Source organism: Eubalaena glacialis, chromosome 3, assembly GCF_028564815.1.
Source record: "Eubalaena glacialis isolate mEubGla1 chromosome 3, mEubGla1.1.hap2.+ XY, whole genome shotgun sequence".
Classification (NCBI taxonomy): Eukaryota; Metazoa; Chordata; class Mammalia; order Artiodactyla; family Balaenidae; genus Eubalaena; species Eubalaena glacialis.
The window spans coordinates 177229172-177248965 of NC_083718.1; the positions used below are offsets into that span (position 1 = coordinate 177229172).

The 19794-nt window shown below is 41.0% G+C and overlaps 1 protein-coding gene across 4 annotated transcripts in view; it reads left to right on the forward strand.

The window, feature by feature from the left end:
• Positions 1–19794, forward strand: part of LUZP1 (leucine zipper protein 1) — an 80575-nt gene that overhangs the window by 56082 nt on the left and 4699 nt on the right. For all 4 annotated transcript variants that reach the window (XM_061184765.1, XM_061184766.1, XM_061184763.1 and 1 more), the window contains one exon: positions 15297–18475. In XM_061184765.1, the coding sequence (XP_061040748.1) occupies positions 15416–18475 (3060 nt within the window). In that variant the 5' untranslated portion in view covers positions 15297–15415. The remainder of the gene's footprint in view (positions 1–15296; positions 18476–19794) is intronic.

Sequence of the window (19794 nt, forward strand, 5' to 3'; positions counted from 1 at the left end):
CTCCCTTCCTTCCTCCCTGTAAACAATTACTTTATACCCTTTATGTACCACTGTTCAAAGTGCTGGAGAGACAGCAGTAAAAAACAGCTGCAAATACAAAAAAACATGTTTCTGATCTCATAGATCTTACAATCTAGTAAAAAGAGTCACACGGTAAATAAATTCTCAAGCAATTAAGTGGTAAAATGTGCTAAGAAGAAACAAGTAGAATATCTTACCTTAGAGCTGTCCGAAGATGAAATGAGCTGCCTTGGGAGGAAATGAGTACCCTTCCTGTCATTGAATAGGAGCTGAATGACTACTTGCTAGATAATTTCTTCATTGAGTGGGAGGTTGGATCAGATGATCTCTAAATCCTTTCCAACCTGGAGAATCTCTACAACTAGTTGGGCTCCCAACCCTGAGGTTTGCATATCTAAAATACATGAATTTGTGATTCTGGGAAAAATCATTTAAGTCCAGAAATTAAATAGAAACACTCAAGAAGTGCTGGTGAGATGTGGACAGCTGAAGGTTTTAAGACAGGTAACTAGAAATTGTCAGGAGGAAGCTGCTTTAAAATAGTTTTCCCATTTTCCTTTAGATCAGGGACTGGCAAACTGTGGTCCACAGGCCCATTGCCTATTTTTGTAAATAAAGTTTAGTTGAAACACAGCCATGTCATTTGCTTATGTATTGTGTATGGCTGCTTCACACTACAATGGCAGAGTTGAGTAGTTGGGACAGAGACCTTAGGCCTTACAAAGCCTAAAATATTTGCTATCAAACTAAGTTGTATACTTATATGGATACTATCAAACTTTACAGAAAAAGTTTGCTGATCCCCTACTTTTAATGACTGTTGGGAACAGGAAGGTGAATCATGGCAGCTGTGTTGGGGGAAAGGGCAGGGCAAGTTTGATTCTGTACTATTTCAGACCTTCCTGGCCCACTAGGACAGGAAAAAGAGCCAGCCTCCAAAATGCTGGATAGGGCCACTTGTAACTGGGTTCAAGACCTTTGGCAGAAAGGAGGTCTGAATGAGAGACAGTCAGTGATGTATCTTTCTAGTATGAGTTGGAACTGAGTTAGACACTGGTGTGTGTGTTGGGCGGGGGGAGGAAGTTGGCATTAAAGAATGGACTACTCATCCCTTTCTTCACTTTCCCATGATTTCTGAGGCTTAATATAAACAATTTCCTTCCCAGACCCCACTCTTGGGCACAATTAATCACTTCTTCTGAGCTTCTAGTGCACATACATCAGGTGGTGAAATGTACTAAGTGAAAAGAAGCAGGGTAAGAGGGCAGGGAGCAGAAGAGTGGGTGCTGTTTTGTGAGATGGTCAGGGAGGCCTCTTTTTTTTTATATATATATATAATTTTTATTTCTCACTTATACCTCAATAAAGCTGTTACAAAACATATATAATAAAAATATTAGGAAATAAATCCAGCAACATATAAAAACAAAATAACACATAATCAAGTTTGGTTTATCCTGTGAATGCAAGGTTGGTTTAACATTTCAAAAAATCACTTTAATTCACAATATTAATTGAATAAAGGAGAAAATCAACATGATCATTTAAGTTGATGCAAAAGAAAACCATTGGATAAAATTCCACACCCTACATGATTAAAAAGAAAAAAAAATCAGCTAATTAGAAATGGAAAGGTATGTCCTCAATCTGATGAATGACATTTACCAGAAAACCTCTAGTAAACATTATAAGTAACATTGAAATACTGAATCCTTCCCCCACCCAAGGTCAATAGCAAAGCAGTATGTCCACTCTCATCATTTTACTTCAACATTGTAACTGGGGAAAATAAATCTCACAATTTGGAAAGGAAAAGTCTAAATAGTCATTATTTGCAGAAGACATACCATATATGTAGAAAATCTAAAGGAATCTGCAACAGTTACTAGAAATGGTAAGTGATTTTAGCAATGTCACCTAATATAGTTAATTTTTTTTTTCAGGTGCACTTATTTATTTTTAAAATAAATATTTATTTATTTGTTTTTATTTATTTATTTTTGGCTGCATTGGGTCTTCGTTGCTGCGCGTGGGCTTTCTCTAGTTGCGGTGAGCAGGGGCTACTCTTCGTTGCGGTGCACGGGCTTCTCATTGTGGTGGCTTCTCTTGTTGTGGAGCACAGGCTCTAGGTGCACGGGCTTCAGTAGTTGTGGCTTGCGGGCTCTAGAGCGCAGGCTCAGTAGTTGTGGCGCACGGGCCTATTTCCTCCGCGGCATGTGGGATCCTTCCGGACCAGGGCTCGAACTCATGTCCCCTGCATTGGCAGGCGGATTCGTAACCACTGCGCCACCAGGGAAGTCAGGGAGGCCTCTTTATTCTTATTTTATAATTGGTTCTAGCTTTCTGATTCCTTGAAGGCAAGGGTTGGGTCTTAATGATCTCTCTCTAGAATTTGGCAAAATGCTGGGTGCATTATAGATGTTCCATAGATGTCTACTAAATAAATGCATTTTACCTGGATAAACATACTTGATGGGGAATGCAGGAAGACTGGAAAGAGAGGCATCTGTCTCTTCCCTTTGTGGATGGTCCTGCAGGTAGCAAAGCATTTCTTTCTCTGGCTGTGCTTAGGGCCAAAAGGTCAGAGATAAGTGAAACTCTAATCTCATTTTCGATCCATTTCCTTATTTACCCTGGGTAGAAGGGCTGATTTTAGTGAGTCTCTCTTTTTAGGAGGATTCTGCCTAGTGAAACTTACCTTAGGTATGCATAGGACTTTTCAAAGAGCTTTTGCTGACTTTAACTTTTGCTGTGAGGTAGGTGGGGTTGATATTCTTTTATTTTTTCAGAGGAAGGGTCTGAGACATGGAGAAGATCAATGACTTGGCCAAACAGGGTAGCATTCTTAAAGGAATATGGTCTTTGGAACTAGACTTGGGTTCACCATCTGGCTGTCCTTACTAGCTGTGTGACCTTGGGCAAGTTTGAGGGTACCGATCCCATACGGTTATTGTGAAGGCTGAGTAGAATAATAGTAATAGCTACTGTTTGTTGTGACTTATGTGCAAGGCATTCTGCTAAGTGCTTTACGTGCCGGGGGATTACATATTGTCTTTGTATGGATGAGAAAACCTCAGAGAAGTAATTTGTTCAAGTAGATAGATCTGGGATTCCTAGAGAAAGCATGTATAGTAAGTCCTTACGATATTGTCTGTAGTATAGTCATGCTCAATTTGGGGTTGTCCTTTATTTGTTCCCTTTATACCTTTCTGTTTTTATTGGTCTATGTATAATCAGAATGCCTCACTTCGTAAAAATGCTCAAGAATTTGTAGGGAAGTGCTTTTACACAATGGGAAGAGTCCTGGGTAGAGTCAGGAGACTAAAGTTCTTGGCTTTGCTAAGTTGCTGGAGAAATCTTGAGTCTCAGTTCCTTCATTTTCAAAATAAGGGGATTGGGCCAAACAGGCAGTTTTATTTTAAATAAAAGCGGTAGAACTCTTTCGTGACAGTCATTTGGGGCAAGACCAATATGTTAAGAAGCTAAAATCAGTTGCTTTGGTTGACTGAGTGAGAGAGGGAGCCTGACTCAGCCTGCTCAGACCTTCGCCCCTGCTCTCTTTTCCCAGGTGACTCTGGAAGGGGTTTGCTCAGTCTGGTTTGAAAGTCAGTGGACTAAATGATCTTTTAGCTGTGTTTTGGCTCTGAAATCCCATTCTAAGGAGTGGAAGAAGATCCAGAAATATTTTCTGCTTCAACACTTGCTCCAATAATTAGAACCTCTATGAGTGGTGTGGTTTTCTGGTATTTATGTCATATTTCCATGGCATAGACCTGAAAGCCAGATGGGTCATTGTCCAACTGGGAGAAGCACTGTGCAAGTGGCTTGGGGCTTGGGACGAGACCTTTCAGAGCATTACCACGGGACCTGATATCTGTGCTGGCTGTATCTGTTATTGTCAGTTGTTTTCTCCATTGTAATCCATGAGTAAGTAGCTCCTTGACATCATTTTTATTATTTTCTGTTAATGGTTAGTGCCAAAGGGCTGACCAGCCATTTAATAATTAGGGGGCTCATTCAGCCCTATTCATTCATCAAATTTTAAGCATTAATTTATGTGCTGGGCTTCCTGCTGGGTGCTGAGAATACAGTGGTGAAAAAGAAACAAGTTGGAGAGATAAAATGAGTAAATAAAACTTGAATACATTGTGATAAGTGCTGTGATGGGACCAATACAGCAGACTAAAGCTCAAGAGAGAGGCACCCTGATCTAGCCTAGGGTTTCAGGAAGGAGGTGCTCCAGGAGCTTCCAGGAGGAGGTATTGCCTAAGGTGGGATTTGAAGAAATGAGAAGGAAGTATTATCAAGCTAGTGAAGGCCTGGAGGTGAGAGAGAGTGCAAGGTTTGTGGAACGTCGAGAGTGAAGAGCTACGCGGGAGTTTGAAGACGAGGCTGAAGAGGTAGGCAGGGCGGATCGTGAGGACTTCACATGCCGTGTGGGGAGTGTGGGCTTTGTCCTGAGCAATAAGGCCCTTTAAAGGATTTTGAGTAGTGGCGTGTGATAACTCTCTTCTCTATATGTTTCAGTAAGTATTTGCTGTATATTCAGTGAGTTTTGCTTTTTCATTCCTTGTGCTACCCTGGTTGATTCATATCAGAGTCTTGAACAGAACATATAAAATTGGCACTAAAAGCCAAATGAATAAAAAAGCAGTGTAATTCCTGGACTCTACTAATTCAGAAATATAATTTATAGATGGGGCTGTACTTAAGTTTAACATTTTCGTCTCTAAAGAAGAGATTTGTTTACGTAGTATAAATAGACTTGCTGAGGAGAATGTTTCAGTTTGGGGTAAGCTGTTTTTTTGTTGTTGTTGTTTTTTAAACAGCTTAAGATATAATTTATGTATCATAAAGTTCCTCTCTTTAAAGTATACAATTTAATAACTGTCTAGCATACTTATGAGGATAAGCTGTTTTAAAGCTCTTTGGATTATAGAAGCATCATATATCATTTGTCCTCCAGTAACTGCTATGCCAGTACAGATCTTTTGTTATCTACTCATTTAAAAGTGGTTTATGGCTCCTGCTTAGTTCAATCCCCCATCCCCTCCACCCTGTGTATAAAATTGGTAGTTAAGAATTTTTTTTTGTTTTACTGTACCACTAGGCAAAAGGCCAAAAACAAGTTTTTTTTTGTATGTAGGAAAAGTAGATGGGAATAAGGGAAAAGGTTTCTTTCTTATAAAAAATATATAAATGTAGGTGTTTTTTTTCCTCTCCATTTTTGGGAATGAGGAAGCCTGTAAGCTGGAAGAAGGAGGAGAAGGGGAGACCAAAGGAGGCACAGGTGAGAAGACAGAGAAAGACAATACCTAGGGAAGCCGAGTGGTGGAGAGGGAAGAATAGTCAGGGAGCTGGGCGATGGAGAGGCTGAAGGAGGGAGGCAGGCCCTGTTATTTCCAACACCGTGGAGGCCTTGGTGTTTTTTAAAAGCTGAGCATTGGCTCCACCTGGTGGCTCTAGGCTTTAAGTGCAATTGATGGAGGAGATCTTGGGGTTGGAGAGAAGTGGCATTTAGCATCTCCTCAAATCCTGCTTAAGGTTGTTTCTCTTTTGCCCTGGGCTTTCTCATGGGATCATTGTTGAGTCCATTTTTCTCTCAAATGGAGGCTGTTTTTCTCTTATGGCTCAGACCTTGTTCCCTCCATCCTTTCTCCTAGGCTTAAATCTAATATCAGACTACATCACCCAGTGCCCTTATTGTTGCTGTCATATTGAACCCCAGGGTCACCGCCTCTCAGTTCTCGATGACTGTAGTTTCTTGTTTAATGTCACTATTTGCAGCACTAGTCCTGTTAATTTGTGGGCTTTCAATGTACAATTCAGGAATCCTTACAACACCTTTGCCTCTCAGTATTTCTCTCTTCCAGTGATCTCACCCCTCTCTGTACCTGGCATTCCCAGAATCATGCTTTAGTTTTTTAACTTTCAAAAAGTTAAGACTACTTTTTTGGAGCAGTTTTCGATTCACAGCAAAATTGAGGGGAAGGTACAGCAATCTCCCATATACCCCCTGTCCACTTCCCTCCTCAGGTTCCCCCCCCATTATCAACATCTCCCGTGTACGTACATTTGTTACAGTTGATGAACCTCCACACACATCATGTTCACCCAAAGTCCATAGTTTGCATTCGGGTTCACTCTTGGTGTTGTACATCCTGTGAGTTTGGACAAATGTATAATGACATGTATCCACCATTATAGTATCATACAGAGTAGCTTTACTGCCCTGAAAATCCTCTGTGCTCTGCCTACTCATACCTTAGTTCTTGACATTATCAATTACTGCAACTCCTTGATAATTTCAGTTCCCTGAGATCCCTCTCTGATTACCGTCTCCTGTCTTTCAAGCTCATTCCTCCTAGTACCCTGACTCCAACAATCCTTCAGTCCTCATTGGTACCTTCAATTCATTGGTCCTATTACATTTTCACTGTTCTTCACATGTTCTTGATGTTCGTGTTTCTCTTTACTGAAGCTCCCTTGTGCACACCTATAATTTCCTCACTCTTTTCTTGCTTTGTTACATTTGCAAACTTCCAACTCTATTTTCAGTCCAATTCTCTCTCTCCTCTGTGCCTTCATCTGGTCAGCAGAACAAGACTGAATATAAAAATACAACCTTGCTGATTGGTTTCACTTTAAATCATAACCATGAATTTCAAGTGGGCCCTTAATGTTGCCTGGCAATCATTCTGTTTTCCATTCACCTAGATGACCATTTCTGAAACCTGTACTACTCTACCCCCTGCCCTTGTCATCATTTTAAGATGATGATCTTGCTTTCTACTTCAGTGAAAAAGCAAAAACAGTCAGAAGAGAACTTTATTAGACTACTACCACCACACCTTCCGGAATTCCTACCTACCCACTAACACTTGTACCCATATACTCTGCCTTCCTGCCTCTTACCATAGATGAACTATCTGTGCTTTTTTTGTTGTTTTTGTAATATTATTTTTAAAAATTTGTCTTATTGAAGTATAGTTGATTTACAATGTTGTGTTAGTTTCTGATGTACAGCAAAGTGATTCAGTTACATATATATATGGTTTACTACAGGATATTGAATATAGTTCCCTGTGCTATACAGTCGGACCTTGTTGTTTATCCATTCTGTATATAATATTTTGCATCTTATCTGTGCTGCTATTGGCTGCATCATATGGCTGAGTATGTTTAGTTTTGTAAGAAACCACCAAACTGTCTTCTAAAAGTGGCTGTACCATTTTGCATTTTCACTAGCAAGGAGAGTTCCTGTTGTTCACATCCTTACTAGCATTTGGTGTAGTGGTAACTTTAAATTTGCATTTCCCTGATGACAGGTGATGTTGGAGCATCTTTTCGTATGCTTATTTGCCACCTGTAGATCTTCTTTAGTGAAGTGTCTGCTAAGGTCTTTGGCCCATTTTAAAATCAGATTTTCTTATTGTTATCAGATGTGTCCTTTGCAAGTTTTTTTTCCTTCAGTCTGTGGCTTGTCTTCTCATTCTCTTGACATTGTCTTGCAGAGCAGTTTTTAATTTTAATGAAGTTCATTTTATCAATTACTCCTTTCATGAATTGTACCTTTGGTGTTGTATCTAAGAAGTCATAGCCAAACCCAGGGTCACTAGGTATTCTCCTTATGATATCTTCTAGGTGTTTTATAGTTTTATGTATTACATTTAGGGCTGTGACCCATTTCAAGTTAGTGTTTGTGAAGGGTGTAAGGTCTGTGTCTATATTGATAGTTTTGCACGTGAATGTCTAATTTGTTCTAGCACCATTTGTTGAAAAGACTGTCTTTCTGTTGTATTGCCCTTGCTTCTTTGTCAAAGATCAGGTGACCGTATTTCTGTGGGTCTATTTCTGGGCTCTCTGTTCTGTTCCATTAATCTATTTGTCTTTTCTCTCACCAGTATCACACAGTCTTGAATATTGTAGCTTTTATAGTGAGTCTTGAAGTTGGGTAGCATCAGTTCTCCAACTCTGTTGTTCTCCTTCAATATAGCATTGGCTGTACTGGGTCTTTTGCCTCTCCATGTAAATTTTAGAATCCATTTGTCTATATCCACAAAATAACTTGCTAGGATTTTGATTGAGATTGCATTGAATCTAGAGGTCAAATTGGGAAGAACTGAATTTGGATAATATTGAGTGTTAGAATCCACGAACATGGAATATCTTTTTATTTATTTAATTCTTCATCAGAGTTTTGTGGTTTTCTTCATATAGATCTTGTACATATTTTGTGAGATTTATACCTGTGTATTTCATTTTAGGAGGTGCTAATACAAAGGGTATTGTGTTTTAAATTTTGAATTCCACGTGTTCATTGCTGGTATATACAGGAAATTGATTGACTTTTGTATGTTAACCTTATATCCTGCAACCTTGCTATAGTTATAATTGCTTATTAGTTCCAGGAGTTTTTTTGTTGATTCATTTAGATTTTCTACATAAGACAGTCATGTCATCTGTGAACAAAGACAGTTTTATTTCTTCTTTCCCAATCAGTATACCTTTTCTTCTCTTTTCTTGTCTTAGTGTGTTAGCTAGGACTTCAGTAAATTTTGAGAAGCTGTGATAGGAGGGGACATCCTTGCCTTGTTCTTGATCTTAGCGAGAAAGCTTTGGACTTCCCACAATTAGGTATGATGTTATCTGTAGGGTTTTTTGTAGATATTCTTTATCAAGTTGAAGAAGTTCCCCTCTGTTCCTAGTTTACTGAGAGTTTTTATTATGAATGGGTATTGAATTTTGTCAAGTGCTTTTTTGCATCTATTAATATGATCATGTGATTTTTCTTCTTTAACCTGTCAGTGTGGTGGATTTCATTTATTGATTTTTGAATACTGAACCAGCCCTGCATACCTGGGACAAATCACGCTTAGTTGTGGTGTATAATTATTTTTATACAGTGTTGGATTTCATTTACTAATATTTCATTAAGGATTTTTGCACCTGTGTTCATGAGAGATATTGGGCTGTAGTTTTCTTTTCTTGTAATGTCTTTGCTTTTGTTGTTAATGTAATGCTGGCATCAAAGGACAAGTTAGGAAGTATTCCCTTTGCTTCTATTTTTGGAAGAGGTTGTAGATACTTGGTATAATTTCTCGGTATAATTTCATCAGTGAAATGATGGGCCTGGTGCTTTCTGTTTTGCAAGGTTATTAAATATTGATTCAACTTATTTAATAGATACAGGTCTATTAAGATTGTCTTTTTCTTCTTGTGTGAGTTTTGGTAGATTGTGTCTTTCAAGAAATTGATTTCATCTAAGCTATCAAGTTTGTGTGCATAGAGTTATTCATAATATTCCTTTATTATCCTTTTAGGGTCCATGGGATCTGTAGTGATGTCCCTCTTTCATTTCTTTTTTTAAAAAAATATTTATTTCTTTATTTGGTTGTGCCAGGTCTTAGTTGCGACAGGTGGGCTCCTTAGTTGCGGCAGGTGGACTCCTTAGTTGTGGCATGCGAACTCTTAGTTGTGGCATGCATGTGGGATCTAGTTCCCTGACCAGGGATCAAACCTGGGCCCCCTGCATTGGGTTATTAGTAATTTGTGTTTTCTCTCTTTTTTTTCTTAGTTAGCCTGGCAAGAGGCTGATTGATTTTATTGATATTTTCAAAGAACCAGCTTTTGGTTTCATTGATTTTTTTTCTCTATTGATTTTCTGTTTTCGGTGTTATTGATTTCTACTCTAATTTTTATTATTTCTTTTCTTCAGCTTACTTTGGTTTTAATTTGTTCTTCTTTTTTCTAGTTCCCTAAGATAGGAGTTTATTGATTGTAGATCTTCATTCTTTACTAATATATTCATTCAGTGCTATAAATTTGCCTCTAAGCATTGCGTTTGATACACCCCACAACTTTTTATTTATTTATTTATTTATTTATTTATTTATGGCTGTGTTGGGTCTTCGTTTCTGTGCGAGGGCTTTCTCTAGTTGTGGCAAGCGGGGGCCACTCTTCATCGCGGTGCGCGGGCCTCTCACTATCGCGGCCTCTCTTGTTGCGGAGCATAGGCTCCAGACGCGCAGGCTCAGTAACTGTGGCTTACGGGCCCAGTTGCTCCGCGGCATGTGGGATCTTCCCAGACCAGGGCTCGAACCCGTGTCCCCTGCATTGGCAGGCAGATTCTCAACCACTGCGCCACCAGGGAAGCCCCCACCCCACAACTTTTGATAAAGTTGTATTTCGTTTTCATTTGGTTCAAAATACTTAAAACATTTCTCTTGAGATTTCTTCTTTGACCCATGTGTTATTTAGAAGTGTGTTGTTTAATCTCCACATATTTTGGAATTCCAGCTATCTTTCTGGTACTGATTTCTAGTTCCATTCCATTGTGGTCTGGGAGTAGACACTGTATAGTTTCTTTTAAATTTGTTTGGGTGTGTTTTATGACCCAGAATGTAGTCTGTCTTGGTGAATGTTCCATGTGAACTTGAGAAGAGTGTTTATTTTGTTGTTGGATGAAATAGTCTATAGATGTCCATCATATCCAGATGGTGTTGCTGAGTTCAGCTATGTCCTTACTGATTTTCTGCCTGCTGGATCTGTCCATTTATCATAGAGAGGTGTTGAACTCTCCAACTATAGCAATTGATTTATCTATTTCTCCTTGCAGTCCTATCAGTTTTTGCCTCACATATTTTGATGCACATACACATTAAGGACTATTGTCTTCTTGGAGAATTGACCCCTTTATCATTATGTGATACCCCCTTTACCCTTGATAACATTCCTTGTTCTGAAATCTGCTATCTGAAATTAATGTAGCTACTCCAGCTTTCTTTTGATTAGTGTTAGATGGTATATCTTTCTCGATCCTTTTACTTTTAATCTATATGTGTCTTTATTAAAGTTTAAAGTGGGTTTTAAAAAAAAATTTATTTATTTATTTTTGGCTGCATTGGGTCTTCGTTGCTGCACCTGGGCTTTCTCCAGTCGCGTGAGTGGGGGCTACTCTTCACCATGGTGCGCAGGCTTCTCACTGCGGTGGCTTCTCTTATTGCGGAGCATGGGCTCTAGGCGTGCGGGCTTCAGTAGTTGTGGCATTATTGCTATTATTATTTTTGAAAAATTATTATCTGTTAGATAAATTAAGAATAGGAACAATTAAAAATTTTATTTTACTTGGACTTATTCCTTCTGTAATGCTCGTCCTTTTTTTTATGTGTTTTGAGTTTTTGACCTATATCATTTTCCTTCTCACTGAAGAACTTATTTTAACATTTTTTGTAAGGTGGGTCAACTGGCAACAGATCCCCTCAGTTTTTATTTGTCCTAGAAAGTCTTTATTTCTCCTTCACTTTCGGAATTGACTTTTTTTAAATTTATTTTTTATTTTTGGCTGTGTCGGGTCTCACTTGCAGCATGTGGGATCTTCGTTGAGGCATGTGGGATCTTTTGTTGTGGCGCATGGGTTCTCTCTAGTTGTGGCGCATGGGTTTTCTCTCTCTAGTTGTGGCGCATGGGTTTTCTCTCTCTAGTTATGGCACACAGGCTCCAGAGCGCATGGGCTCTGCAGTTGTGGCATGTGAGCTCCAGAGCGCGTGGGCTCTGTAGTTTGCAGCACGCAGGCTCTCTAGTTGAGGCACACGGGCTCAGTAGTTGTGGCGCACGGGCTTAGTTGCCCTGTGGCATGTGGGATCTTAGTTCCCAACCAGGGATCAAACCCGCATCTCCTGCGTTGGAAGGTGGATTCTTTACCACTGGACCACCAGGGAAGTCCCTCTCCTTCACTTTTGAAGGATAATTTTGTGTAGGGTATAGCAATCTAGATTGGTGGTGTTTTTCTCTCAACATTTAAAATATTTCACTCTACTGTCTTGTCCCTTGCATGATTTCTGAGAAGTCAGATGTTAATTCTTATCTTTGTTCCTCTGTAGGTAAGGTGTTTTTTCCTCTGGGTTCTTTCAGGATTTTTCCTTTATCTTTGATTTTCTGTAGTGTGAATATGATATGCCTCGGTGTTTTTGTTTTTGTTTTTCTTTTTAGCATTTATCCTGCTTGGTGTTCTGAGCTTCCTGAATCTGTGGTTTGGTGCTGACATTAATTTGGGGAAATTCTGTCATTATTGCTTCAAATTTTTCTTCTCTTCCTTTCTTCTTCTAGTATTCCCGTTACGCATGTGTTACACTTCTTGTAGTTATCCCACACTTCTTGGATATTCTGTTCCATTTTTTTTGCAGTCTTTCTTTCTCTTTGCTTTTCAGGTTTAGAAGTTGCTACTGACATATCCTCAAGCTCAGAGATTCTTTACCAGCTGTGTCTAGTTTACTAATGAGACAATCAAAGGCATTTTTCATTTCTGTTGGTGTTTTTGATCTCTGACGTTTCTTTTTGATTCTTTTCTATAATTTCTATTTCTTTTCTTACATTACCCATATGTTCTTGCATGTTGTCTAATTTTTCCATTAGAGTCTTTAGCATATTAATCATAGTCGTTTTGAATTTCTGTCTGATAATTCTAACAGCTCTTCCATATCTGAGTCTGGTTCTGATGCTTGCTCTGTTTCTTTAAACTGTGTTTTTGTCTTTTAGTATGCCTTGTAATTTTTTGTTGAAAGCTGGACATGATGTCCTGGGTAAAAATAACTTAGGTAAGTAGGCCTTTAGTGATGTTGTGGTACACTGTTGGGGAAGGGGAAGTATCCTGTTGTCCCATGATTAGGTCTCAGTTTTTTAATAATCCTGGGCCCCTGGGCTACGAATTTCACAAGTGCTTCTCAGTGTCAGGTCCTACGTGCCACCCCTCTCCCTACCCCATCCCCTAGGTGGTACAGGATGGCTGGAGTTGGGCATATTCCTTCCACCATGTAGAAAGTTAGAGGTAGCTGGAGTTGGGTATTTTCCTTCCCCCAGGTTAGTTAGGCTCGGATAAGACTCTAATAGGTTAGACCCTGGTTTCAAAATGGTTAATTTACCCTCCTCCAGCTGGAAGCATGAGGGGATTTTTTCCCATCTTCACTGTGGGAACCTGGTACAGCTCCTGGAGGTAAAGCTCACAAAGTGTGGTGCATCCCCCACCTAAGACTGAGACACCCCCTGTTGTTTTTGACTCCCAGAGTTGTCCACCCTGAGCCTCGAGAAGTTTGTCAGTTGCAGTTTAGGTTTTCCTACCCTGGTATTAGTTCCCCTGGAGGTTTCTACTCCTGCATTTCTGCTCTGGTAAATTGCGTTCTCTGTATCCACTTGTCTGTTTAACTTTGGGGGAAGCAGTTTTCTCTGTAACCTCAGTTCTCTGATGGATCTAAGAAGAGTTGTTGATTTTGTTTGTTCAGCTTTTTACTTGTTAGGAAGAAGTGATGACTTTAGAAGCTCCTTACATGCTGGACCAGAAACTGGAAGTCTACCCTACCATCTCTATGTATTTTACTTCTTTCGTGCCTTAACGTTTTTAAAAATTATTTTTTATTTTGGCAAAAAATGCATTAACATAAAATGTATCATCTTAACCATTTTTAAATGTACACTTTTTTAGTAGTGTTAAGTATATATACACACTGTTGTCCAACCAATCTCTGGAACATTTTTTATCTTGCAGAACTGAAACTCTATACCCATTGAACAAGTCCCTATTTCCTGTTTCCCTCAGCCTCTGGCCATCACCATTCTACTTTGTTTCTATGAATTTGACTATTCCAGATACCTCATATACGTGAAATCATACAGTATTTGTCTTTTGTGACTGGATTATTTCACTTAGTACAACGTCCTCAAGGTGCATCCATGTTGAAGCGTCAGAATTTCCTTCCTTTTTAAGATTGAATAACATTTCATTGTATGTATAAACCACATTTTGTGTATCCATTCATCCACTGATGGACATTTAGGTTGCTTCCACCTTTTGGCTCTTGTGAAAAATGCTGCTATGAACGTAGGTATGGGGACTTCCCTGGCGGTCCAGTGGTTAGGACTCTGCGCTTCCACTGCAAGGGGCCTGGGTTCAATCCCTGGTTGGGGAAGTAAGATCCCGCAAGTTGCACGGCGTGGCCAAAAGAAAAATTAAAAACAACAGGTGTGCAAACATCCCTCTGAGATCATTCTTTCATTTTTTGGATATATATCCAGAAGTGGAATTGCTGGATCATATGGTAATTAGTTTTTAATTTTTTGAGGAACCACCATCATGTTTTTCCATAGTAGCTATAGCATTTTCCCACCAACAGTGTACAAGGGTTCCAGTTCTCCACATCTGTACACTTTTTGTTTTTTGATAGTAGTCGTCCTTGGATATCATCTTTGGAAAAATGTCTATTCAAGTCCTTTTCCCATTTTTAAATCAGGTTCTTTTTCGTTGTTAAGTTGTAGGAGTTCTTTATATATTCTGCTTATTAATGCCTTATCAGATATATGATTAATATCTATTCTTAACAAGGTCTAAAGTTAGTTATAATAACACTATCCTCTTCACAAAGAATGTAACATTCTAAGAACACTTGAATTCTGATTTCTCTCTTTATGATTTACATGTTATTGTTTAGTGTTTCAGTTCCACTTTGGGGAGAAGGAGCAGGATAAAACCAATCCCTAATTGATTTTTATTGTTTAACTGAATCAGTGCTTGTTTGGGTTAATTTCTTTTCCTTCTTGCATCTAATGCCTTCTTTAAATGATCAGTTTCTGTATTCTGAAGTATGTCTATCAATAGTTTTTTCAGTGATAAACACTTAAGTTTTTATCTTCCTTTTATTTGTTCTCAAAGTGTTTCTGACTAATATCTTTCTTTCATAGTTTCTCTTGGTATTTACTTCTAGGAGATTTACTTCTAGGTTACAGTTATTTTCTCTTAGAACTTTTAAAGATGTTATCATGTCTTTTATCTTCTTGACGTCCACTTGAAAGTTTCTGCTGAGAATTCAGTTCAGTTGTTATTTCTTCATAGAATATTTGCTCCCCCCCACCCTTATTGCTTTTAAAATATCTTGTGGTATTCTGCTGTATCCTTATGATGCTTCTAGGTGCAGATTTTATTTTTATCCTTCTTGGGTTGGACTTTGCTTCCTGAATATCGAACAGTTGGTCATGTAAATGAGGCATTTTTCTGTGTCTTTTTGCCATGCTGCCATTGGTGGCATTCTTCATTAGGGTGAAACTAGGCATCAGCCATAAAGAACCAGTGTTTTCCTGCAGGTTTAGTCAAATTCAGTCATTCAACAAATTTCAACACCTGCCATGTTCTAGGCACAAGAATTACATATGGGAACTCTTTACAACTGGGAGCTGAAGTGGAGATTTTAGATTTGCTGCCTGACATGCTTTCTGCTTTTCTTCTGTAGACTGATAATGGTCTCCAGCTGCCAAAGAAGGTTGTGGATGCCAAGAGAAAGGTAACCGTTTCTCATCCCCTCGAGTGGAATTGGGTGCCTCTAGGAGCCCACATTGGCTGGCAGTAGACATGGCTGAATTTACAAGCTACAAGGATACTGCTTCCAGCCGCCACCTGCGGTTTAAGTTACAGAGTCTAAGCCGCCGTCTTGATGAGTTGGAGGAAGCCACAAAAAACCTCCAGAAAGCAGAGGATGAGCTCCTGGATCTCCAGGACAAGGTGATTCAGGCGGAAGGCAGCAACTCCAGCATGTTGGCTGAGATTGAAGTGCTGCGTCAGCGAGTGCTGAGAATCGAAGGCAAAGATGAGGAAATTAAGAGAGCAGAGGATCTCTGTCAGCAGATGAAGGAGAAACTTGAAGAGGAGGAAAACCTCACCCGGGAGCTAAAATCTGAAATTGAGCGGCTTCAGAAACGAATGGCTGAACTGGAGAAGCTAGAGGAGGCCTTTAGCAGGAGCAAGAATGACTGTACCCAACTGTGTTTGAGCCTGAATGAGGAGAGAAACCTGACAAAGAAAATCTCCTCTGAGCTGGAAATGCTCAGGGTCAAAGTGAAAGAACTAGAATCTTCCGAGGACCGGCTGGATAAAACTGAGCAGAGTTTAGTGTCAGAGTTAGAAAAGCTGAAATCATTAACTCTGACCTTTGTAAGTGAGAGAAAATACTTGAATGAAAAGGAGAAAGAAAACGAGAAACTGATAAAAGAGCTCACTCAAAAATTGGAGCAGAACAAAAAAATGAACCGAGATTATACAAGGAATGCTTCTAATCTTCTGGAAAGGAATGACCTACGAATTGAGGATGGTATCTCTTCCACACTGCCATCCAAAGAATCAAGAAGGAAGGGCACTCTGGACTATCTAAAGCAGGTAGAGAATGAAACAAGAAACAAATCAGAAAATGAAAAGAACCGAAATCAGGAAGACAACAAAGTAAAAGACCTTAACCAAGAGATTGAGAAACTTAAGACACAAATCAAACATTTTGAATCTTTGGAGGAAGAGCTTAAGAAAATGAGGGCCAAAAATAATGACCTTCAGGATAATTACCTAAGTGAACAAAATAAAAACAAACTCTTAGCCAGCCAGCTGGAGGAGATAAAGCTACAAATCAAGAAACAGAAAGAATTAGAGAACGGAGAGGTAGAAGGGGAAGATGCTTTCCTGTCCAGCAAAGGCAGGCACGAGAGGACTAAGTTTAGAGGGCACGGGAATGAGGCACCTGTGTCCAAGCACACACCCCGGGAACTGTCCCCTCATCATAAGCGGGAAAGGCACCGAAACAGGGAATTTGTTCTCAACAATGAAAACTATCCTCTGAGCAACAGGCAGGTTTCCTCTCCCAGCTTTACCAACAGGAGGGCAGCCAAAGCTTCCAACACAGGGGCAGGTGCAGACAGTGGGACTCAGGAGACAAAGAGAACTGAAGATCGATTCGCATCTGGCTCCTCTCAGAGTGAAGGGAAGAAGTCCAGGGAGCAGCCGTCAGTGCTTAGCCGCTACCCGCCAGCTGCTCAGGAGCACAATAAAGTTTGGAAGGGCACTCCCAAGCCAGGTACTGAGAGTGGGCTGAAGGGGAAAGTAGAGAAGACAACACGAACATTTGGTGATACCACCCATGGATCTGCTCCCAATGACATACCAGGGAGAGGTGACAAGGCTTCTGACACCTCCACCGAGGCCCTCTTTGGCAAGAGGGGGCAGGTGCCTGGCAATGGAAGTCAATTAACTCAGGCTGCAGACTCTGGCAGTTCTAAGGCCATGGGAGCTCTGGCAACATCTAGAAGATCTTCCTCAGAAGGGCTCTCTAAGGGGAAAAAGGCTGCCAACAGCCCAGAGGCTGATACCAGTTTCCCAAATTCCAAGGCTCCACCTTTATCAAAGTATCCTTATAGCTCCAGAAGCCAAGAGAACATCCTTCAGGGCTTTTCAACCCCAAATAAAGAAGGAGTTGATCAACCCATAGCAGTTGTGATGGAAGACAGTAGTCAGCATGAGGCCCTGAGGTGTCGAGTCATCAAATCCAGTGGCAGAGAGAAGCCAGACTCAGATGACGATATGGACATGGTGTCTCTTGTTACTGCCAAATTAGTAAACACAACCATTACTCCAGAGCCCAAGCAACAGCCCAACTCTAGAGAAAAGGCCAAATCCCGAGGGGGACTTAGAACCTCCCACTTTGAGAATGATAAAGATGTGGGAACAGAAAATGAATCTGGGAAACCTGTCAGAGCCTCCACCAATGCTGTGGAGCTCCCAGAGGCCAATGGTGCCGGGGTAAAAAGCCAGCGGCCCTTTAGCCCCAGAGAGGCCTTGCGATCTAGAGCCATCATCAAACCTGTCATCATTGATAAGGATGTGAAAAAAGTCATGGGAGGATCTGGAACCGAGGCCACATTGGAAAAACAGAAGTCTCCTTCCAAACCAGGGCCAAACAAAGTGACAAGCAGTATAACTATCTACCCCTCTGACAGCAGCAGCCCGAGAGCCGCTCTAGGCGAGGCCCAGCGGGAGAGGCACACATACACCAGCAACATCCAGGTTGGGCCACCAGAGCTCACGTCGGTTAGTAACCATGTCAGCTCCCCCTTTGAGCTCTCCATTCACAAACATGACATCACCCTGCAGTTCACAGAAGCTGAAAGAATGGGAGATGGGGCCCCGAAGAACAGGCCGGAAACGGTGGTCTCTCGGAGCAGCATTATAATCAAGCCATCAGATCCTGTGGAGAGGAATAGCCATGCACCCACGGCGGAGACAATCAGGTGGAAAAGCCATAGTGGCCCTTTAGAAGCGGGCTCTTCAGATGCCAGACACGTTACTGTGAGAAATGCCTGGAAGAGTAGGCGAGACTTGAACTCTTTAGAAGACCCCCCAACTCGAATAGGTAAAAATGTGGAATCTACCAACACCTACATTCAGAGATCTTCCACAGACTATTCAGACCTTGAACAGCCCAGCTCCTACCTTTTTGAGCAGGGCACTCGAAGGGTAGGCAACTCAGGGGATGCCCCCGAGCTCTCCTCCAGAAGGACCCAAAGCAGCCTCACCGTGTCAGAGGCACTCACTCGTCGGAATCGGGTAGGAGATGCTATCACAGCTGAAGCCTGGAACCACTCGGCAGGCATGGTAAGTCCCACTTCTTTCCCTCTCTCCTGTTCTCCTTCCACTTTCCCCTTTTCTCCTTTACTTTCTTTTTTGTTCCCCTCTGCCCTGGCCTGTGTGACTCAGGATTATGGAGACTGTGGGGCTGGGAAACACTGAATAGAACTGGGTAGTTCAGAGAACTGTTGAAAATAAGGTGGATTTGGCCTTAAAGAAGAATGAAGTACCTTGAAGAAGGTATTTGGCAGAGAGCAGCATGAATTTCCAAAATCTTTTTCCCAATTTGTCCCCTTCATTTTGCCTTCATATATGAAGGCTACAAAAAAGGAGAGAGATGTGGCCTCTGTTCTCTTGGTTTGCCAGGGTCGCCAAAGGAGCTCGCTCCCCTTATAGCCCCACAGAGCAGTACCTAGAAGCATAAGAATCAGCTGCAGCTGTTGGGAGGTTCCGGGTAAAAGGAGGAAGCACAGTGACTTTCTGTAGAGCAGAGATGGAGCCAAGGAAATGAGTTCTTTGGCTGCCTCAGTTTAGACAGATCTTTGCCAGCTGCTGGCATGTAGGGGCTGAGGAGAGCTGGGGCTTATACTGGGCCTACTTGGATAAGCTTTATGCCCGAGCATCACTTTTTGTCCCAGACACCTATCTAGCCCATTATGTCATCAGTCTGAGGGGAGGGCTGGTTCAGTGTGGCTTGTTACTGGATAGACAAATCTAGAATCTTTCCTTATATGAGGGTCAGAGTGCCAGAACAACATATGAAGGGGAAGCCCCCAGGAGTGTCTTTTAGATGTGAGTCCTGTGATGAAGAAGGATATTTTTGACCTAGAGATTGTTCCCTTCTTTTATGATTTGTTTAAATATTTATTTATTTTTGGCTGTGTCGGGTCTTAGTTGCGGCATGCGGGATCTTTCGTTGCGGCGTGTGGGCTTCTCTCTAGTTGAGGTGCGCGGGCTCTAGAGCATGGAGGCTTAGTTGCCCCGTGGCATGTGGGATCTTAGTTCCCCAACCAGGGATCGAACCTGCGCCCCCTGCATTGGAAGGCGGATTCTTAACCACTGGACTACCAGAGAAGTCCCTGTTCCTTTCTTTTAAAAGGCAGGTGGTGACTGTGTGTTAAGTTGAAAAGCCCTGAGTCCTTACAGGGTACTTTAAATAAAGCACTTCCCCACCTGCTATCTTATTCAGTCTCTCCAACGGCCCTGGTGTGTGTGGGGGGATATTATCCCTATTTTTTAGATGTAGAAACTGAGGGTCAGCGACACAAAGGGTCTCTTCACCAAGGCCACCCAGGTGAATTACTGGAAGAGCTAAGATTTGAATCCAAGATTCTTGTCTCTAAATC